Below are 23,026 nucleotides of genomic sequence, written 5' to 3'. Positions count from 1 at the left end.
CACGACTTTATACTGGCAAGCCATTTTATTGTTTTAATAAACTTGACAATGTTCACAATTTCAATGACCCGTTCTTACTCATTAGAGTAAAATCCTACCCCGCATTCCTTTAGAAAGAAATGAAACATTTGGAATACAAAGAAAAAGGTCAAAACTGGATTTTCCTATCATCGTATGGATAGGAGTGATTGAGTTAAACATTTATTAAAAAAAAGAAAAAAGCAGCACACAATTTTCAGAGGATTTGAATTTGTTGCGATCATCATTTTCACAAAAGTGCTTTCGAAATAAAATACGCTTCATGATTTCAAAATTTGCCATGGAGTCAATCCTCACATGCAGAAAATATTTAGTTTTTAATCTACTTCACTTTCTGTGCCAGACATCTCAACAAAAGGGTTTGACTCTGTACTGTTCAGCAGCTCTACAAGTAAGGATATGAGTTTTCCATCTTGAGAAACGTTAGCGTTGCTGGGATTGTTGAAGTTGCGGTAGAGCATAGTCTGAATGGAGGTGCGAAGCTCCCAGAGAAGATCCCATGTCTGAACTGGGACCTCGCAGCGCACCAGAGAGCGGCCAGGAAAAGATACCTCCACCATGTCGCCGTTTACTGAAACAGCAGGAAAAAAGATGAAAACTTTAGTTCAAGTGTGAAATAAGATCACCTTTTTGAGACCTAAGAAAAAACATTTATTATATTATAACATTTATGCATCTTGTAAGATGCATTCTGGTAAGCCTCATTCATTATATTTAAAAATGACATTTAAACATATTTCATTAAACCAACATTTCTCTATTAGAAATTCTAAATGTCGCTATTTTATAAGCGGTCAGTAGAAAATCATAATTAACAAATAAAGGCATAGGGATAATCTGTTAATCAATGTGTGCATCTCTTTGTGAATTTCACTGTCTAATATAAACGTATTACAAATCTAATGTATTGAGACGCACCTGTATGTGTGACTTGCAAACAGATTTGTTTAAAAGTTCTTGCAGATTTTAGAAGGTGAGGAAACATTTTTAATCTGTGGATATCAACCATCTTTAAAACACAACCAGAAAAACTGCATTTCCTGTGAAAAAGCTTTCCCTTAGTACACTAGTTCAAGACAGAGTATAAAAGTGATTTAATGGAAGAGCAAAAACCTTAGAAGAAATTTAAGGTGAACAGCTGAAGTTTTTAATGTAGTTGTAAATGTGAAATTAATAGAAGAGTTGAGTTTGCAGAATCCGTATAGAAAAGATTGAAGATTATTCAATTTATAAAAGTAATTTCCATAATATTAGTTCTGTTGGCATGACAATACATTTTATTTGAGCTTTCAAGAAAAATGAATAAGGGAGATTTTATTCCAACAATTTTGCCACACTTGGATAAGACTTTAAGGAACTGGCATGAAGGTTTCATTTTCCAAATCGCACACACCCTTTGCCAAACAATTAAATAAGAAATTCTCTTCAAGTCTAAAATGTATTAAGGAGAAAAAGTATTGCAACAGTCACCTCCAAACGGTCGTGCTCGCTACATGCACCGCGACAAACATTACCTGTCTCTGAAATGTCACAGTCAGTGAGCAGCAGCAGGGCAAGGGGGTGAACCGCTGAAGAGTCCCTGATGAAAACATTCCCGTTAGACTTGACCGCACTGAAAAAGGTCAGCCACCGACTGGGGAGATCCTCTTTGCCTCTGCAACAGAAACAGAGACAAAGTGAACATGACTATTATCCCACTCCGTGTCATTCTGTTGGGGAAAAGGTCTGAACATGATCAAACCTGTTCACTGAGGAGCGGTGGAGCAGCACCGGACCGCTGAGTGACCGCAGAGCGAGATTTTTGGGACGAAAGCGCCCCCCTTTGGTAACAATGCCTTTCTTTACCTTTAGGGAAAAAAAAAAGCTGGTGATATTAGGTTGAGCCAGAATGTATGCTACATAATGTTCATTGAGAGCAGAACAGTCTATCATTTAAATATCTTTTACTTGGAAATATTGAGCCAAGCACAGTATGAAAGTGAAATAGACTAAACTTACTTGTTGCTTTTTCCAATCAGACCAACCTCTTAAGTTCTTTTATACTTTCACACAGATTGCTAGGCAACATGGCATTAAGTGCTTTGTGACAAAGGCACATTGCTATTTGACAGAACTGGAATCAAACCCAAAATTTTTCCAATTGCAGGATTATTTATCATATAGCAATTGTATAGAAGCACTAACAAAAGCCAGTATGCAGAATTGCATACCTGAATGAGGTTGGGGTACAACCCAGCCACCAGTACGGCCTTCAGCAGCTCGTCCTGGTTGCTGTGCTCATTGTAGATAGAAGTCTGCCGCTGGCACTCACTGGCACGGGAAACCAGCTCCGCCTCCTGCAGGTTGTCACTGAACTGGGAGATGAGACCTGCCACGGGATGAAACAAGAGCAGGATTTATGTCGAAGTGAAACTTTATTCCAAAAAATCTGGAAAAGACTAATCTGAATGCGAGTGGCTCAGACAAACCATTGATAAATCGGAGACTGCCTCTAGACAGAGTGTATCTGTCCAAATAGTCTTCTCTGTTCTCTCTGTTCCCCTCATGCTGGACTTTCCTCCAGCCCAGAATCGCTCGACTGAACACCAGATAGTCACTATAGCTGGAGCCGCTCAGTTCCTCTTTGGCCTAGACAAACAAAACACAATTAGTTAAGTCATAATAATCATTTCCCCAAAATTCTCTGGTTTTCTTTAAAAAAAGATTTGCTGAGCATATTTTGTCTTTATTAACAGACTTGAAAAATACACACAAGCACTCAGAACTTAGGTGTACTAACAAATCATCAATATTTGCATTATTAGATCCAAGTACAGTCCCCATTACAGTTATGGTTAACAGACTTATTATGATGGGTTTCTTCAAAGCTGCTACTGAAGGATTTAAATATTATGAAACATTTTGCTTTTTGTAAACATGGAAAATTGAGCATCTAAACAATATAAAACTGAGATCCAGTGATGCATCGTCACAATTTATAATTACCTTTGTTACTATTTTTACATTAAAGTAAAAAAAAAAAACAACAACTTTCACAACAAAAATAAAATAATACATTTATTAAAAACAAAACTCACCTTATTCACAAGAGTTCTGTTCTGCAGGCTGTTGTGGAATGGGTCTTTGGTGAGGCAGGCAGCTACAGACAACAGGGGCAGAACACACCGGAACATGGTACTCAGGATGAGGACTTTGCCCAGCCGTGGGTCACATGACATGCAGGCAACACGCTCTCCTAAAGGGGTCAGGGTTTCCGTCTTGTCCAGGACCCCTGCCACAAATCAAATGATGTAAATGTGTTGTTTAGATATGAATTTGAACATCAATGTCACAGCAGATGTTTAGGTGGATCCGAGTCCCTCACCGATATCTTGGAGGTTTTGGACAGCATCTCTCACAGCTTGTGGCTCTGGACTGTCCAGTACTTGGGACAGGAAGTCAACAGCCTGTTCATAAACACCATTTATAAAATATTTTTTTTAATGGTCATCACAAAAAAATGGTAAAAAGATAGCAAAGAAACATCTAAAGTACGGTACCTTGCAATTTGGACTGTGGATTTTAGCCTGCAATACTAAACTCTCCAGTGGTGTGCGCAGGATTTCAGGAACAGGAAAGAGCGTCATGGCTTCCAGCTGTTTCCTTGGGAACAGGTGGTACGCCTGCCCTGGCTGACAACGTCCTGCTCTCCCTTTTCTTTGTGTGACGTTAGAGCGAGATATCCAAACTGTGTCTAGACAAGAAACCTGCAGAAAAAAATGGTTTAGTTTTATCAAGAAAAATGATTTTGATCTCAGAATTCCAACATGAAACAAACGCATAAAAAAAAACAACCTTTGTCCGCTGGTCATAATTCTGTTCCTTGTGAGTTCCTGTATCCACCACATGAACTATATCATCTATTGTAATGGAGGTCTCTGCTATGTTGGTGGTGAGCACAATTTTCCTCTGTCCAGCTTGGGGACGTTGGAACACCATCTGCTGGTCAGCGACTGATAAGCTTGAGTGCACTACAAATAAAAAAAGAAAGAAAAAAAAGAAAAGCCATTTTAAAGTTACCAATAACCCCCCAAACACCAAAACATGTCCATCAATGTGTTCAGTCTTACATGGCACGATCATTTGTGAGCCTGGTGAAAAGTGTGGTTTCTCCTCCAGTTTTTGTTGAACTATCTTGATGTCCTGCCACCCAGGGAGGAAACACAGCACCGCACCTGCAGAAGAAAGGGAAACAACGTAAAAATACGTCTGTGAAGCAAAGATATGAAACACAAAACAGAATTGTTGCATGAAAGTATGCATTAGTTACCTGGCTCTCCATGTCTGTCAATGTGCTCAATTACATCAGCTACCAAGTCCAGATCTGGTGCGGCCTCGTCCCACCCCTCCTCGAACAAAATCAGATAAACATTTTTAAAGAAAAAGACAAAAAAAAAATGTAAATGTGAAGCTCCCAGATCTGCAAAATTTCACCTTGCTTAACTCCACCCTGTTTTGGATCTTAGCCGAGCGTCCCATCTCCTGCATCACATCCTCCAGGTACCTGTCCTTCACAGGGTGCATGAATCCTGGGACCTTTACGATAGGGCAGCCTCCAAAGTACTCTGCCAGCCTCTGGTTGTCCCCTGTGGCGCTCATGAGAACAACTCGCAGGTCAGGGTTCTCGTCCAAGCTCGAGCGCAGCAACGCCAGCAGCAGGTCTGTGTTTACATCTCGCTCATGGACCTCGTCCACAACGACATGACTGATTCCTGTCAGGGTTGGGTTGGACTGCAGCTTCTTCAGTAGGACGCCCACAGTGAGGAAGAGCATGGACCCCCCGCTGTTCTCAGGAGGGCGGCTCTCAAGTCTCACCTATGCACAGAGGAATTATTGCGTCAGTGTTGGATATTACACTAGTTTCCTCTCCCTACAGCAATTTCTAAAAAAAACTACCGTACATAATTGTGAAGGGGAACGATATAGAGGTATGACATGTTTCTGAAATTTTTGTGAGAACTTTAAGTATTACCCAGTCCCAAATTACATAATTTTCTGTAACAAATTAAAAAAAACAAATTTATTAAGCAAGAAAAAAAAACCCTTTACCTGGTATCCGACATGATGTTTCAGATGGGGCCCCATCTCGTGGGCGACTCGATGAGCTACAGACACAGCACTGATCCGACGAGGCTGTGTGACGAGGACGTTGCAGTCTGCGCCCTCACCGTCTCTCACTTGTTCCTCCAGCAGAAAGCGTGGGATCCGCGTCGTCTTGCCACATCCCGTCTCGCCAGCAATCACAACCACCCTGGAGGAGCGCACGGCGGAGACCACGCGCTGTCGGTGAGCGTCGACAGGCAGCTCCACGCTGAGTCCAGGGTTTGCCCTTTCCCATGCCTCCTGTAGGTGGTGACTAAGGCACTGAGCCTGATGTTTGGACATAGGCCTGTAGGGCCTACCGGTGATAGCATCCGCAACATAGTCTTCTTCGTCCTCTTCCTCCTCGTTCACCGTCTGTTGTCCTCTTGCCTCTTCGTCCTCCCATAGTTTCTGTACTTCTGTTGTAACTGGGTACTGTGAGGAAGATGACTCAGCATTAATGATTAGAGCCACAGTATGCAGCTTTCATAACCAATGTGTTGTATTTCCATATTATGTCCTCACAATATATGACACAGATGATCTGTGGAGAAAAAAAAAGAAAAAAAGAAGAAGACAACAACTGCTACAACTAGTTCCCCACACCCAACCTGTTGTGAATGCTTAGGCTAGTTAGCATGGCTACTGTCCACACATTTGGCCTTCTTAATGCCTGAATCTAAATAAGCAAGACATATGGAAAAGGAACTGACCTGTGTTAGGTAGTCTCTCATGTGTTGCTCCAAATATTCTGGAATCTCTAGTGGGAATGGACGCCTCTCTCTCTCTCCAGCCTCCTTTACTTTTTCTCGATGATACTTTGCATGAGTAAGTGGATTATTGTCTCTATCTAGCAGATCAAGCTCCTGCACCAAAAGCATGAGAGATATTTTAACATAATTATGACTTGCAGCTAAACGGACATCAGTTCTCCAGGTCTCCTCCCACCTTCAGCTTCATGCAGGCAAGTGCAGCAGCCTTTTTCTCTGCCATCACTCGGCTACCTGCCGTTGCTCTGAACGTCATGTTCTCCGGCCAAAGTAGAGTCAGCTCACACTTTTTTAGTTTTCCACCTGCTGTTCTGAAATGAATTAACTCCTGTAGGAAAAAAAATGCATTCAGATATGAACATTATACAAATAATAAGCTCCGAATGTAGAAACGTAAAAAAAAACTTTGACCAACCCTGACTCTGTTGGATGAAGTGGCCACCTGAATCACTCTGGTCAGAAGAGATTTAGGTTGTGGAAACAGAGAAAGAGCTTCAGAGACATTGGAGGCATCTTCCACAGGAGGGAACAGTTCATCCGCTCTGGAGTTGGGAAAGTTTGTCTGACAGTTCTCTTCAGGATCATAAAGATGGGAATGTAGCCCTCCTCTCATCCGGCCAGTTCTCCTTTTTGGGAGCTGATTGTTAGGACCAATCACACCCAATTCCTTTGGTAAAAAACCCCCAAAAACACAGGTACCATTTTTATTCAGCAACCAATTGTCTTCAGCAGATGCCCAATTAAAATTTTGCTTTAATCTTAGTATAAATATAGCTGTTAAATGTGTTTTACAGCCCACTCCTCCACCCCTAAAAACGGAAAAAAATAAATGCAGATCTAAGTGCAACAAAAATTATACAGCAAAATATGAGCAAACCACATATTGCAGATTTTTGGATTTTTTTAAAAAACAAACTTTTATTTTACTTCCACTCCATAAATATGTTTCACATTGTGTCAATCACACTAAAACCTAATAATGTACACTGAGATTTGGAGTTGTAAAGTGAGAAGAATCTAGTGGTACAAATGTTTTAGAAGTCACTGTGCAGCTCCTTTTGTTTCTTTAACAGCAGCTTACCCTGAGTCTGAGGCAGGCTGCAGCAGCCGCAAATCGCTCTGCATCAATTTTCTTGGAAGCATAACCCTCTTCTTTAATCTTGCTGGGCCACTGCAGCGTGACAGTGGCTTTCTGCAGGAGCATGGTTACAAAACACAAAAGTCTCAAACACAAAACCTCTATATGTCAGGAGGCATATGATGGGTGAAGTCGAGAGGATTTCAGCTGACCTTGACACCAGCATGTTCTGTACAGGTGTAGTGGATGAGCTGGGACAGATCATTCACTCCTAGTGACCGGGAAATGGTATTGTTGAGGAGGCTTTTAGGATCTGGAAACTCCTTCAAAAGATCTGGAGTACCATTACCTAAGAATTAAAAACAATGAGCAATGACACAGAGAAACGTTAACGGTGTATTTCGGCACTCTAACCAAACCAACACACGTTGAAATATGACCTGAAAACTAGAAGCGGAATGATTTTTATCACATTTTTTATGCTGGATGTCCTTGAGGTTATGCTGGATGTCCCTGATAGCTGCTGCGACGGTCCGCTATCAGGTAACCGGCATTTTTTTACTCACCTCGTTTACTGTTGAAACTTGACACGCTGTGCTCGTGAAACTTCTGTGCTTTCGTCCCATACCACCGCATTTCTCCGCTCCAGTTAAATGCCGTTTTCCCTGCTGTATGAGCACATTTGGCCACTTTGCAAAGCTCTCTTAGCCTCACGAGTAAGGCACCGTGTAGCGCCATCTTTAAACAACTTCTTCTTCTGTTTCTTTGGAGTGACGAAAGCTGTTTGTGGCGCCCTCTTCTGGGTGGATGTAAAACTGATTTACAGACTTCAGTTCCTTCGGACTTTTAACTCAGAAATTGTCCTTCTATCCATTTTCTAACACACTTATCCCTATACTGAGGTCGCCAGGGGTGCTGGTGCCAATCTCCAGCGGTAAAAGGTCAAGATTAATGAGAATAATTATTCGTAAACTTTATTGCCATTCACTAAGAGTGAAGAGTGCCACTGCCACTCTATTGGAGCAGAGCAGCGGTTTAGTATTAAGCTTTGGAAATGTAAATTTTTCTAAGATGGGTATATATGTTGCAGGTGAAAATAAATATATATATATATATATATATATATATATATATATATATAAAATATCCCAGTTTGTATACATGAAGGACAATTTAAACATTAAACTTATACGTGTTTCATATTTTTATTACAGGGTCTTGCAAATTTCTAAATGGTCAGTCATTAAAATCACATAGTAGTGTAAGATTAAGGAAAACCCCAAATATCTAAGCTTTGAAAACCTATGTGTCAAGCTGCATAGTGTATGCAGTTTAATGGTAAACATTAGTCCAGCCACCTGCAGAATAGAAGGAAAACTCCCAGGGTGGGTTTGTCTGGTCTTGTCTGGACTCATTCCCATGAACAGTGCTGCTTGATAAGTCACTTTTCTTTGAAGAAAAAAGAAAGAGATGGAACTGGGACTGGTTTTCCTGCTGGTTGTCACATCTGGTAATTTCAAAGTTAAGATGAGATTATTCTGATTCCAAAAAATTGTGTGAAGCTAGCTTTTAGTCTTGAATTGGATCAAAATGGGATTTAACCTTAACTTATGATAAAATTTTAAACTTTGCCTTAATTTGCCTCTCACTGCTTTAGTGTCTGGGTGTGGGGTGCCCAGTTACTGGCCCAACACCAGCCGAGTAGTAAATGGGGAAGAGGCTCGTCTGTACAGCTGGCCGTGGCAGGTGAGTGAGTGAAGAGGGGGAAAACAAATCATGACATACACAAAAGTAATGTGCAAACATGAATTGTTTCTTTTTCTACTCATTAATATGATTTTAGTACTTAATCTTTAATCCAATCTGTTTGGGCATACTGTGTTTAGACATGGATTGTACCACTGTTGTCATCTGTAATAGAAATGTGCTACAAATGTTAGCATAATGTTTTTCATTTTATTTAACCCTTTAGGTTTCGTTGGAATCTTTTTACCCCACTTGTGGAGGAACACTTATTGCTCCAGACTGGGTCTTGACAGCTGCACACTGCATTACGTGAGAGTTTTTTTTTTTTTTTTGCGGCATTTGCCAGAGTTTACTGGCTATTTTGAAATGTTCTGTCAATTTTCTGACTGTTTTTTATTCACCAAATAATGAAATAAACAAAATAGGCAGCAGTTTAAGTTTATCCAATTTCAAGAACCCCCCTCGAGAAGGTTACTTTTTGCCTTTGTGAAAGTATGTTCTCTACATAAATCAGGGCGCTTTCTAATCTTCTACTTTGGAAAGTATGAACAACATTTTTGTTTCCAATCCAGATTCCACACATACAGGGTGGTTCTTGCTGAGCATGATATGGACAAGGAAGAGGGACCTGAACAGTCCATCATGGTGGCAAAAATGTTCATTCATCCCAAATGGAATGATAACTGTGTGTCTTGTGGGTATGTTCAACAATACAAAGCTTAGAGGAATGATTATTTTCTAAGAACTTTGGAAAATTACCAAAGTTCTTAGAAAATAAGAACTCAATGATATATATTTCAATAGTTCACAGAGAACTCATAGTTATAAGAATATCTGGTTGGGTTTAAGAAATCACATCAGTAGGGAATAATGATGTAATTCACCAGAGCTGTAATTTGCTAAAGACACGTTGAAATGTCAATAAATCTATAGCTTTTCTGACCTGTGATGGAACCCACAAAAATGAGACATTTAAATAGTTTGGTTCTTGTTCTGTAGGAATGACATTGCCCTCCTCAAACTGGAGAAAAGTGCTGACCTCAATGACAAAGTTAAGCCTGCCTGCCTGCCAGAGCACAGCTCCACTCTGACCCACAACCAGCCCTGTTACATCACAGGCTGGGGTCGACTTTACTGTAAGATCTGCGGTTCACTTGGACTGTTTAAAATATGACATGGTTCTAATCATGTTTTTTTTATTTATTTATTTTTAGCACTATTCATGTTGTCAGTGTTTACAATGAGGGAGTCATTTTCTCTGCAGCCGGTGGACCCCGAGCAACTAGACTACAGCAGGCGCTGCTTCCTGTGGTGGATCACAGCGTCTGCAGTCAAAGCGACTGGTGGGGTAGCTCAGCGAAGACGACAATGGTTTGTGCAGGAGGAGACAACAAATCGGCATGCCATGTGAGAAACAGCCAGAGAATTTAATGTTGTGTTCATGTAACACAGCCCACCTAGAAGTTGAATAACAAACTGCCTGAAACCTGCAGGGCGACTCTGGAGGCCCTCTAAACTGCAAAGGCCGAGACAACAGATGGTATGTGGAAGGAGTGACGAGCTTCGTTGATGGTCGTGGATGTAATACTCCTAAAAAGCCCACCGTCTTTACGCGGGTGGCTTCTTTCATCCCTTGGATCAGCGAGGTGAGGGAATCAGAAGTTTTACCTTAAATTTTTAAGTTACCATTTAAAAATGGTAACTGTTATACTGAGATTAGTTTTGTCTGATCTGTTGACATTTAAGAGTGACACAAAGCCAAAACAGAAAATTGTTTTACTTTCACAGTAATGTATTTAATTATGCTGCATTTTCTTACAGACAATGGCCCAAAACTGAGGAAACCTTCAACGGTGGTGCAATGCAAAGCAATAAACAGTTTGGTTAACTTTTTATTTTATTGTGTTCATCACTGAAAACTTAAACTTATTATACAAGATATATAATATCCATTAAATTGCAGTATTAACTCTTATTAAACATAGGTGAAAAACTAGGTAAGAATACATAAAAGCATAATCTGTAAACCCTCTAAGAGTGACATTACTCAATTTCTTGTGTACAGAGAAATGTAGTAATAATAGGAAAATGTGGTTTCATTTGAGAATCTAGTCTGACTTAACTATTTTGAAATAATCAGGGTAGAGAAAAAAAACAATCCATAAACCTTCAGGAGATATTTTACATGGTTGCAAACAAGCTCTTGGAGTACAAAGCTGTGTAGATTTGGTTTTTAGCTTCTCAATATGCTGATTAACTCAAACACTCAAGGGTTTGATGGTGTCCAGGTGAAGAAGTCAACACCCCGGAGCTCCTCAGGCAGGTACTGCTGTTCTACCGGGCCTCTAAATTCCGGGTTGTACTTGTAGCCTTTAGCATAGCCCAGCTGTTTCATCAACCTGGTGGGTGCATTGCGCAGGTGCAGGGGGACAGGAGGAAGGGGACCTTTGTGATTTCTCAGACATGCTTTTACATTGCCATAGGCCTTATAGATCTCTATAGACTTGGGAGCTCGTGCAAGGTAGACGGCACACTGAGCAAGGATTACCTGAAAGAAAATGATACACATAATCTTTGTAGGAAAGGCAGAAAATTACAAAACAATCTATGATGGTAAGGCAAGCCTACCTCACATTCAGGCATACCAATGAAGTGACAGGCTTGAAAGGCGGACACAGCCTGAGTGAGAGCGGAGGGGTCGGCCAAACCTGGAGGATAAAAAGCAGGGAGACATTTTATTAACAGAGCACTTTTAAAAAAATGGAAAGAGCAGAAATAGAGGCATAAAAAACCCCACACCAAATATTAAGAATATTGATGTTAATAAAATGAATAATTAAAAAAAGACATTAGCTATTGGGGATCAGAAACTGTGGAAAATCACTTTGGAGGGACTCCTTTACTTTTTCTAGATGTTTCGGAACTTTTCCAAATTCATACTTCCAGAGATTTCACCCTTTTTAGCCGTTTTGTTTTAAAACTAAATTTTATGGCGAATTTACAGCAACTAGTTCTACAGGTCACGTTTTGAATATATGATCAGGAAAATCTAAGAACAGATGGATTAAAGAAAAGTGGCATAGACTCAAAAGGTGGACGATTGGACAAACAAGATGGATGAGGAAAGATGGATGGATAGGCAAAAAGGCAAATAGCCAATTGGACAAACAGGTAAATAAAACATTGGATGAATGAATAAAAAGATGGACGGGCAAACCAATGGAAGAGGCTGATTGAAGATAATGCTATAAATAAAATGACCTACCAACATCCTCGCTGGCGAAGCGGACCAGCCTGCGGGCCACGTAGAGCGGATCCTCACCACCCTCCAGCATGCGGCCCAGCCAGTAGAGGGAGGCATTCTCATGGGAGCCTCTCATGGACTTATGCAACGCTGAGATACAGTTGTAATGCTCCTCACCTATGAAGAAATTACACACACATATTAACACATTAACACAAGTTGCCTCACCCTGTGAAGCAAGGAACAGCAAGTCCTTCACATAGCTGAATATCAAAGGTCAACATGGAGGACGAACGAGTGATGAGATGTGATATGTAAATGGTTGGAGTAGCAACTTCTACAATCTGAGGATTTTCAATACCTCATCTATTAATAAATAGCATGATAGATGCTATGGGGATTTTGAGGACATGGGGAACGACTAATCTCTGCATTAGTTAGCTGCCAGGTATTAAAAGAGCCAAATTATACAACACAGCATGGCAAGAGCTGGACTCTGCAACGTTATATAATTATAACGCGTAAAGGGCACTGATGTCCTCATAAATATTAATAATAATGTCAAGTATAAGGCCAAAAAAACAACACACACACAAAAAGGTGGCCTCAAAGCTTTATTTGCTTGTGACTGCTTTAGCTCCTGCAATAGGACACATTTCTATAAAAGGCTCATAAAGATCACACAAGTATCCCAGATAAGTCCACAATTATTTTTAATTCTAGTATTGACTCTGGCTGAGCCACTCTAAAATGTCAATATTACTTTCAATTTAAGAAAAATTGGTCAAACTAAAAGATTACTGCAAACCTAAACCTGACAGAGGTATGAAAACATTTGGATGTTTTCATACCTCTGTATGAAAACATACAGAGGTATGTTTTCATACAGGACTCCTGTCATGTTACAGGAGTCCTGTAACATGACAGGACTCCTTGGCTAAACAAAACATTGTTACATGTATCAAGTTTAAATATCCATCTGTTTTTTCTTGAACCACTGCCATTTTTATTTTTCAAATCTGTGACTTGTAAAGTAGCTAAATTTCACTCATTTCACTGCTAATAAAACATTAAACATTTTTATAATTCATTGCTAATTTATTAATCCTCTATTCATTTCTTAAAATGTAATTTCAAATGTAAATCAAAGATTCACAGTAAGTCAACAAATTTTATGTTTTCTATGTTTGAGAATAAATATTTGTAATTATCATAAAACATTAAATATAACATAATATCCTAGAAATATTGGCAAAATGTGTGAAGGCCAAGCGTAAAAATATTTGAGGTCAATTGCAAAAATCTTTCTGAAATGTAATAAATAAGCAAAAGAAGATAGCATAACAGTCAGCAACATTTCTTTGCCAAAGAGCATAAAATTGCTGTAAAACACTACTTACAATGCTAAACTGCATGGTTATCTGTTAATATGATGTAATCAATATGTGTCCTAATTAAATAGATAATTGCTCTAGGTGTACTGTTTATAAATGCAAACTCTAAATTTAAAGCGGACCTTTCTAAATGCAAGAAGGAATAACAAAAAGTTTGATACTTGGAGCAAAGACCCTCGTTTTTTCTCCAGTGACACCAACAGTAAGCAGGTACGAGCTCACCTGCTTTATCATAGAGGATGTGGGACCTCTGGAGACCCTCCTTGATATGGTCCTCTGTCACCACGATCTCTTGAGGAAATCCGTGTGGTGTTGACTGGTTCGGTTGTGCGGATTTCATCTGCGCTTGAACAGCCAGCTGGAGACTATTGAGTCCAGTTCTTGCGTCACCATCACAGAGGTAGGCTATGGTGTCCAAGGCTTTCTGCTCTATGTATATAGTAGGTCTAATACAAGAATACAGAAAATATATAAAGCATCAGAATATGACAGACTTTAAATAACAGATATTTCACTATATGATTGTTGCAATGAAAGCTCTTTTCTAAACTAAAGCAGTTCAAAGTAGTTTAATTTGGCTGAGATGTAAAAAAAATATTACAATTATAAGCACAGACAGTGCTACATTCCTCTAAAATTAATCTGAAGCCAATTAGAGTGGGATGCGGACATCTTGAAAATTGAAAGTATTCAACAGAAAATGACAAATTTAAAGCAAGCTCTGCTAGCAAAGAGAAAGTTATTAGGAGAGACTTTCATCCATTAAAGAGAAAATTCCTCTCCACCAATACCTTTAAATACCACGACAACCTATGTGTTTTCTAAAAATATTAAATCATTTTGAATGATATAGAAAATCCACGGGAAAAAAAAAAAAAGACAAACTGATCTAAATAAGCATTAACTTTAAGATAGCACTTACTCATAGCTACTGGTCTTGTCTCGATAAGAGGAATTTGTTGGATCTTGTCCTTGGACTTGAATACCAAGTGCGGCCACCGCCCTGTTCAAAATTGAGCCCATTGCCTCAACTGACAGCTTCTCCAGTACCAGCACCCTGCATCTACTCAGCAAAGCAGCGTTCACCTGGAAGGATGGATTCTCAGTGGTGGCTCCAATCAGAGTGATGGTACCACACTCCACATGAGGCAGGAAGGTGTCCTGGTCATACAAACAAAAAGCGAGACAGAAGTTAAGAGAAATGGAAAATATGAATCCTGAAGTAGTTTGCACCTGATTTATACATTTGATAACCAACAGTTTGTAAGTGGCAGAGCAGTTTTTAGAAATTCGAACAATTTAATAATAGAATATCAGAGAGCAAATAGATTTATTTAGTGTGGAGTCCCACAGGGCTCATTGTTTGGACCCATATTGTTTCTATGAAACTAAAACTACTTTGTTGTAGTTATTCTACCTGTTGGGATTTGTTGAAGCGGTGAATTTCATCAATGAATAGGATAGTCTTTCTCTTGCACAGCCTGAGCTCATTCTGTGCCTGCTTGATCACCTCTCGGACTTCGTTGACGGATGCACTGGTGGCCGACAGCGTGACAAAACGAGCCGATCCTTTCCTTTTACTCGTGCTGGCAATAATGTGGGCTAGGGTTGTCTGAAGAAAAAAGAAATAAAGCAAGTCAAGAAAAAACACAGGAGATGACAAAACTGGAAACATCAAATGAAACCAAGGTGTTTATTAGAAGAGCATTTATTCACAATTTTATCATTTGCAAAATCTATATATTTAATTATATTTTTACATATAAATTTGTGATTTTTTTTCAAAGGAAAGTTAATTGAAAATGTAAACAGAGATACGCTAATAGAAATGGTATTGAATTATTAGCAAACACTAAAATTAAAGCCTACTCACATCCATTTAGAATAACAATCGGCTAAGCTCATCAATTGCAATGCAAAATATATATAATTTATCTTTTATTGCCGGAGTTAGAGGAAAGTAGTAGTTGGTTTGTGTTATTAGAGCTGCACTATATTAGAAAAAACATTGAGATATTGCACATTGATATAGTTGTGCAATTAAACAAATTGATTTGATTGATTTGGTGATTGAAGAACAGTTCCATCCCAAGAGATAGAGATGTTGGCCAACTTTAATACCAAATGGAGCAAAGATTTGATTTTCCTTTTTTGTCCCTAAGGTTAGTGATTTACTTTCTACAGGATGAAAGAGACAGAATAATTGTATGAGATACTGGGTGTTGCATCAGTTTAAATGTATCCTATCGCTATCACCTGCACACCTTTCCACATCCCGGTGGACCCCAGAGAATAAGAGAAGGGATCTCCTGAGATTCCAGAAGCGACCGGATGAGAGTTTGCTGGCCTACAACTTTGTTCTGGCCAAAGTAATCCTCCAGCGTGTTCGGTCTCAGAACCTCCGCCAGAGGTTTGTTTAATGACAACAAGGTCCGTGCAGGTAAATGATTAATGTTCTTCTCGGCTTCGCTATTTGGCACACATGGAGTCTCTATCCCTGCTGATCCCGACACAGCCTCAGTCAGAATACGTTTAGTTCCCTTACTCAAAGCACTGACGGGACTTCGTTTGCCCGTAAACATAGCACTTCTGTCAGACTGAGCGTCAAGTTTGCCCTTGTTGGCTTGAAACAGTGAGAAAACCGACGAAGAGGATTGCGTCCCAGGCATGGCGGAGGAGGAGGATGAAACAGAGTCGTTGACAGGTTCCGAAACGCGCACTTTCTTCACTGGAGGGCCACTCTCAACAGCGGTGGACGGACTGTCAGCAGCGCTGCTCAACAAACATGTGTCCAGGTGTCCGTTAATTGTCCCAGGTGTGAAGTCTTTGAAACAAACAGGACATTGAACTGAGTTCGAATTTGTCTCGTCCGCCATGTTGGTTCCCGCGAATTGTAGTTCACGTGACCAAAACAGTGGGTACGTAGGGATGATGACGAAACGGCATGAGACTAGACGGCAGTCGTAAATTAACCGCCTTTGTTATGTTGGTAATTGCTGTGAAGGCTAACTTACACCGGGTGACAAATGGTGCGCACCCTATTTTTCTCTGAATATATAAACTCAAATATAAGCAAGATACTGTCTGTAGTGAATGACGTATAAGAAATCTGCTTTATTTAATTTTATTTTTAAGGATTTAATTTCCTTCATATTATATTATGTTATATTTCATTTCAAGCAAAATTGTCCATATAAAAACAAATAAAAAAACCCTTTGTCTTCAAGCAGACAAAACAATCTCAAAATCACACTTATTGCAGTGTTCATATAAGCTTTGTGTCTATCTTAGTTCACCATGTTGTAACTGCCATAGCTCTTATTGACTTTCTTGACAAATTCAAACTGCACATTAATGAGACACGCAGTTCATCATTAAAGGCATAAGTAGTTGGGACATTACTTCAAACATTTGATTTGTATATCTCCATCCTGGAAGCCTGAGGAAGATTTTAAATTGATCTTTAAAAGCCACAGGTGGCATTTTAAAAGAGGTAAAAAGGTTTTGAAAAAAGACCACTTTAATATAATATGTATACATGTAAAATTTACATGCCAACATAATAGATTGCATGGAAACGTATGGCACTGTTGCTTCACATCTTCATCCCAAGTATCACTTCTTAAATATGATCTAGTATTTCAATACTTAGTCTTTTAAATAAAAAGCTGGAACATTTAGCTTCTAATCCTTCTTAGTTGTAGCAATCAAAAACACTTGGGATTAAAGGTTGGGTATTATGCATTTTCCAGGTGCATAATGCTGTTTTATAGCACATTCAGCTAATACGTTACCTTCAGTTGTTATGAAAATTCTTTGTTGCTTTAACAAAAATAACTTCCGACGTTCCCCTTCACGGTGTTATAACAATGTTTCTCCATGCCTCCCATTGATGCCAGTATGATAGGCAGCTGAAGCACAGTTTCACCAAGTGTTTGCTAGTTGCTGCTGGTGTCTGGTGGAGATGTGTATGGAAAGGCCAGGGACATTGGTGGTCTGTGAGGCAGGAGCTCGGGTGGGGACTGAAACTCCATGTTGGAGCTTTGAGGCCTTAGCCGGCACATTGTGGTGGCCAGTTTGACATTGGCAATAGTAATGAAATAGCGCAAGCTGATTATTTACAGGGATCTTCGACTGCCTTTACTGACAGGAAGACAAGAACAGAAATTCTGTTGATTTTTCATACAATGCTAAATTAAATTAGTTCACAAAGAGTCTGATGGCATGTAGAACATAGCAGTTACAGGCTAACATGAACCAAGGATGGCGAAGCAGCTTGTGTCTCTGACACTCTTTGCTGACACCTGTCACTCTTTTATAACAAGGACATCCTGACCGTCCTTTGGCTACAAAGTGTCAATTGAAGTGGATAGTTGACTGAATTAACAGAGGCTGTGGAGGATAATCTAGTCCTAATGAGGTGTTCCTTACTTTGAGGAGGTACTGACATCTGCTGCTCTTGAGGCTCCTCTGCCGAAACTCCAAGGGACCCTCTTAGATAAAGATAGAAGGTAAAGGAAGGCTAGAGATAGGATGAGAGGCAGACTGAAAGTCATGGAGAATTTGGTCTCACTGGGAAACATTTGGCTTGTCAACAGCATGTGTCTGGTTATTTCCTACCTCTGGGGCAAACTGCTCGATTTACTCTGCTACAGGAGGAGGCACACAGCATCTGCCAACCAGGTACTTACAATTCACTTTGACACATGGTACAATATCAAACATTAGCAAAGAAAAACAGTTAACACACTTTTTTCCTCATCATATGTAACTAGGATATTAACCAAGCATGAGTGCTGTCAGTATTAACAACATTTAACTTTTTTTTTCTCTGTGAATTAAGTGTCTTATCAGTGTTTATGCACAATGGACTCCTTTAAATATGAGATGTTGAGAATATAAGATTTTATTTATTTCATTTCATTATTTTGCAGACATATGTTTGTTTTATCCAGCAGACTTAACCACCTATTTAATAAATTACTCTAACATTTAAAAAATATACACTTTTTCACTTTTTTTAAATTAATGCAGTTGGTTCAAATTTATGTAGACTATTTTAATAATAGCGGGAATATTTTTCAATATGTCTCATACTATTGTTTGAATCAATAAATTCATGAAGGATAAATGTCATTTATTATTGTTGTGGAGCTGCAGATAAGAACAGAATACTTTACTCAGATGTGTTCTCAGCTCCGCAGAATTTAAGCAAAATGTTAAGCAAAGTATATTATTTCTATCAAAAGGGTATCTATAAACATTTGTAAAATATTAGATTCAAATGTGTCGGTCTTATATTTTAATGCATTTTGTTTCAGTGCATTAAAACATATGCCATTCCTAAAATAAAAGATGTCAAAGTAAATTCAAGTATGAATAGTTTTAAAGGCAGCATTGGCCCCAAACTTTCCGGTGTCTCAATGAAAGCTGAACGTCAAGAGGGTTTGTTCTTAGATTGTCCCAGTGATTCATTATGTCATGGATTTGGATAAGATTTGCAAGGTAGAGTAAACAAATATTGTAATACGTAGGATGCTGACAATTTATCCCAGTCTCTGTTTACTTTGAAAAACCTTAGCATCTCTTTTTATGTAATAATATCATAATTATTTGAATTAGTTTGGACAACACATGATGAATTATTGTCTCAGTGATGGGCTTGAAAAAATAAAACATTACATAATTGGATAGTATTACATGGTAGCAGTATGACTGTGAGTTGTGGTAGTTTCACTGCAATTTTGCAAATGCCTAACAACCTCTCGTTGGTCTTTTCAGGCGCTAGTGAAGCTGTTTTTTCTGCCATCTAGTGGGTGTTGTAGTTTAGCATTTTCTTTAAAGTCAGTGATGAACAGATCTGATAGATCATCCACAGATGGTTTTCTATCAGACATTTGCTTTTGATTTCAGCAGCTCCTGATATTACTTAAAATATTTTGTTTACAATGTTTGATGTTTTGTTTTGTTGATAATATGTGACCAGCCTACAGTTGAAAACACCAGTAAATTAGAAATAGGTCTTCCTGGGAGTACGCAAATATAAGCTGTCATGCACCCAAGTGTGATTATAAATACACATGCTGTGTAGTTTTCTGTAATACTGGAATGGTTTACCTTAGAGGCTAATTGAAGCCCTCTCACCCTCTCCTTTTTCCATCCCCCCCCTTGGAATCCAGAAGATCCACCCATGATGTTTACTGTGGAAGAGCCACAACTATGTAACTAAGCTTTATTTGCCTTCTCATACTGACTTTGACACCATTTGTGGCATCTTCAGTATAAAGCTCCGTCTACATATCACTTTTAGAGCTATATTATTCATTCCTCAGGTGAATGACAGTAATCCTTTAAATTAACGTTTTTGTAACTGTGATAAAAATATACTTAGACTCCTTAATTGTACCAGTGAATATTTATATTTTTTCTTTTGCAAGTACAATCAAGTTTGGAGGCCAATTTAGCTTATATTTTCAGCATTACCAGATTAAATGAAACTAAATTTACCCTTATTAGGTTTACCAGACCAACCAAAAAATAAGCTGGGCGTATTTTAACACGAGTCATTGAACACATTTATCTCACCCTGTTTGATACTATATCTTTGTTTAATAATTCTTTTTTTTTTTCTTGCAAAATCTAGACACATATTAATGGAAAGGTTTGTCTGACAGGGTTTTATCAAATGATTAAAGTACAAAGAAAGTAACCCTTCATATTTCACTACAACACTGTAGTCATAGGCCACGAGAGCATGAGAGATGAAAGAGAAAGAACTCCAGGGACTCCACTCGTACTTCAGATCAGAGCGCTTGAGTTTCATAACTGCCGCAATAATATTTCAGCCCCTGACGTTTCTGAGGGAAAGTGTATCCAGAGCAGGGAGAAGTGTGAGTGGAGACATTATCAGAGGAGGCTGGACAGTAACCAGACCGCACATGTACCCCTGAACTCCCCAGGACATTGTGTTCTCTGCCAGGGAGGTGGTGCTCCATTTTTAACAACTGGCCTTGTGTGGTTGCCAAGCGAATGCCCTCACATGGGTCATGTAAGTCTCAGTACTAGAAATATAAATAAAAATAAAACATGTTGGAACTCAAAGTGAAGCCTTTGCATAGCATCCATGACTGTTTTTCTTGAGTGAAGTTTTATGTACAAACTGTCTCAGATTTATTTATAGTGTATTAATATTGTAGACAGAATGCCTTGGAAAATAATATCCTAGCATCGTTCTATTTGTGGTAGGAATTATATATCAGTCAGCAACGCAATTAGAATAAAAAAAGTCTATTATTAAGAATTTCAGAAACTTTGTTTAGGTTTTTCTTTAACTTTTGCCATAAATGCATATGCATATGCATAAATGCATATAATATTTATAATATTATATTTTATAGAACTAGACAACATGATATAAGCATTGCCACAAATTTTACCAGTATACTTTATATACTGGTGGTGGGTACTTTTATTTGTGTAAGTTTTCCTGTTTAAATGCCACTTAATTGATACATTAATTGATCAGATTTTATGTTCAGAGCTGTTTTCAAACAGTTAAACATTGTAAAGGCCTGTACAGAGGTAAAAGACAAAAAAGAAACATTCAAGTGAATAATCACAGATGAAAATACTAAAAGAATGCAGTTAAATAAGAATAGGTATAAGGCAACTAGAATAAAAATGTAATACAGTTAATTTTTTAGTGAAGAAACCTCAAAGGCAGCATGTCCTAAACCAAGTCAGAAATGTAAATGACAGAAAATCACATTTCATTTTAATTGAATTAAATATATTTAAGAATCTAATTAACATTACTATAAAATTATTCACAATTGAAAGTTACCTAGAATATGGTAAACAGATAAATATAAATAAAGTTAAGCAACACACAAAAATTTCACAGTCATCTGGGAAACAAAAGAAAAGTGGTCCTCTTAGATCAGGGGTCTCAAACTCCAGTAGTCGAGGGCCGCTGTCCTGTAGTTTTTAGATGTGCCACAGGTACAAAACACTGGAATAAAAAGGGTTAATTACTTCCTTCTCGGGGAGATACGTTTTCCAGAGCCTTGCTAATGACCTTATTATTCTATTCAGGTGTGGTGCAGCAGAGGCACATCTAAAAGTTGCAGGACAGCGGACTGGAGTTTGAGACCCCTGTCTTAGATGTTTAAAGATTTACAACAGTTTCACAATTCTATAATATTACACTGGAATATTAAACTGTAGTTTTAAGTACCTGCGTTCTATTCTTAAGTTAAAAAATATTATTATATGCAATACACCTTAACCTTGATGTGTGCTAAGTTTGCTTCTTTTGACTATTGTATGTATTTTAGGATTTAAATCTAATAGACTTGCTTTCATTTTCAACTGAACAAAATTATCTCATGTGCTTATTAAGATATTTCATCTCCCAGTTTTTTGTGGCAGAAAGATTGATGCAAAGCTTTGTTCGCTTCCAGCATGAGCTTCAGAGATTTGAAGTTTTATTTATCACTCGCAGGTTTAGACAATCGTAGGGGGTCCCCTAAATGTATCTAACACATGAATGATGTCATTTAAGTGTTTATTGTAAACTTTTACTAATTCATTGAAATTCACCCCTTTAAAGTAAGATTTTGAAGTACTTTGAAGATTTCTTTTTGTTTTTGTTAAAAAGTGTGTTTCAGACACACTGTCCATATCCCCTACTACAGCACGCTGGAAACGACCTACGCAGTCTGTCATCTGCTGGCATTTATAGACAGGTGTACAGTAAGCATGTCTTTTCCAAAGTGATTAATGACTGGTTTCTGCCCATCTGTTTATGCCTTGTCAAAGGAACATGTCTTCTCTCCAAGCCATCTTCCTAGAAAGTGCATATTTTAGAGTAAAAAAAAAAAAAAAAATAAACTAAAAAAAAATACTCAGTTATGTGATGATTTTTTTAAAAACTGTCTGGACATCCAGATTTTCTTCTTGTAGACACAGAGAAAATGATACCTTATGGCAAGTCTGAATTTGAATCTAGTTCCTTCCTTTCCCCCTCACTCAACCTCTCTTCAAGCCAAGACATGGGTGTGAGTAACTGGCATGAGCTGAGTTTGGCATGGGTCATCTTGTCCCAGTTTACAGTCTGTGCTTGTGTTGTCAGAATCATTACGATCTCTTCAAGCATGAGTCTGTGGGAACACAAGAAGAAAAGGGGGCTGGATGGAGAGGGAAGTTGGGGGGAGTTCAAGAAACAACTGTCTATATCTGTCCGTACTGCTGACATTAGTGTAGTCTTGATAAATCATAGATCACTTAATTTGAGCTATAAGACATATGGATTATGATTATGTTACACAAGGTCAGTTAAAATTGATCTTTTACTCTCCTACAGGAGGTTATCAGAGTATGTTTTTGTCAGAGAGTAAGCACATCATAAATCATCTGTGTCACCCATCTCTTCTTTCAGCCTTAAGGCTACATGTCCAACTGTAGGTCAAGCTTCTTCTCAATTCCCTTGACAGCGAGTAGATGTTACAGGTAATCCAAAGAGCCTTTCAGGATTGCCTGTAAGTTTTACTCAGCATTTACAACAGCATATCACTACTCTAGATATGTCCTTGCTTTTCAGGTTGTACGTTACACAAAATTTCTGTCTTTACAG

The 23,026-nt window shown here is 38.6% G+C and overlaps 3 protein-coding genes across 4 annotated transcripts; 1 reads left to right on the top strand and 2 right to left on the bottom strand.

The window, feature by feature from the left end:
- Nucleotides 1-6: 6 nt before the first annotated feature.
- On the bottom strand, nt 7-7,804 carry dhx30 (DEAH (Asp-Glu-Ala-His) box helicase 30). Its single transcript, XM_044134397.1, has 19 exons — nt 7,575-7,804; nt 7,221-7,357; nt 7,012-7,122; nt 6,346-6,597; nt 6,109-6,258; nt 5,874-6,026; nt 5,128-5,595; nt 4,513-4,893; nt 4,349-4,424; nt 4,149-4,253; nt 3,874-4,049; nt 3,579-3,785; nt 3,404-3,485; nt 3,117-3,310; nt 2,508-2,667; nt 2,250-2,407; nt 1,781-1,884; nt 1,554-1,693; nt 7-610 (listed from the first exon to the last, which is right to left on the bottom strand). Exons 1-19 carry the CDS (start codon nt 7,744-7,746, stop codon nt 357-359), a joined length of 3,480 nt encoding a protein of 1,159 aa, XP_043990332.1. The 5' UTR covers nt 7,747-7,804; the 3' UTR covers nt 7-356.
- Nucleotides 7,805-8,438: 634 nt separating this feature from the next.
- LOC122841250 (chymotrypsin-like elastase family member 3B) lies at nt 8,439-10,649 on the top strand. Its single transcript, XM_044134395.1, has 8 exons — nt 8,439-8,518; nt 8,666-8,754; nt 8,981-9,063; nt 9,327-9,452; nt 9,754-9,890; nt 10,019-10,161; nt 10,248-10,400; nt 10,576-10,649. Exons 1-8 carry the CDS (start codon nt 8,479-8,481, stop codon nt 10,591-10,593), a joined length of 789 nt encoding a protein of 262 aa, XP_043990330.1. The 5' UTR covers nt 8,439-8,478; the 3' UTR covers nt 10,594-10,649.
- Nucleotides 10,529-16,348, bottom strand: wrnip1 (WRN helicase interacting protein 1). Of its 2 annotated transcripts, none has more exons than XM_044134393.1 (7): nt 15,657-16,347; nt 14,810-15,004; nt 14,315-14,553; nt 13,615-13,838; nt 12,020-12,175; nt 11,383-11,462; nt 10,529-11,302 (listed from the first exon to the last, which is right to left on the bottom strand). In XM_044134393.1, the coding sequence occupies exons 1-7, from the start codon at nt 16,266-16,268 to the stop codon at nt 11,021-11,023; spliced, it is 1,788 nt and encodes a 595-aa protein (XP_043990328.1). In that variant the 5' UTR covers nt 16,269-16,347; the 3' UTR covers nt 10,529-11,020. The 2 variants fall into 2 exon arrangements, with proteins under 2 accessions (XP_043990328.1, XP_043990329.1); XM_044134394.1 differs by having other exon boundaries at nt 10,629-11,302; nt 11,400-11,462; nt 15,657-16,348.
- Between the last annotated feature and the right edge of the window lie 6,678 nt (nt 16,349-23,026).

Source organism: Gambusia affinis, linkage group LG12 (assembly GCF_019740435.1).
Source record: "Gambusia affinis linkage group LG12, SWU_Gaff_1.0, whole genome shotgun sequence".
Lineage (NCBI taxonomy): Eukaryota > Metazoa > Chordata > Actinopteri > Cyprinodontiformes > Poeciliidae > Gambusia > Gambusia affinis.
The sequence above is the reverse complement of the archived record's forward strand: the minus strand, read 5'-3'. Positions and strand labels throughout refer to the sequence as shown.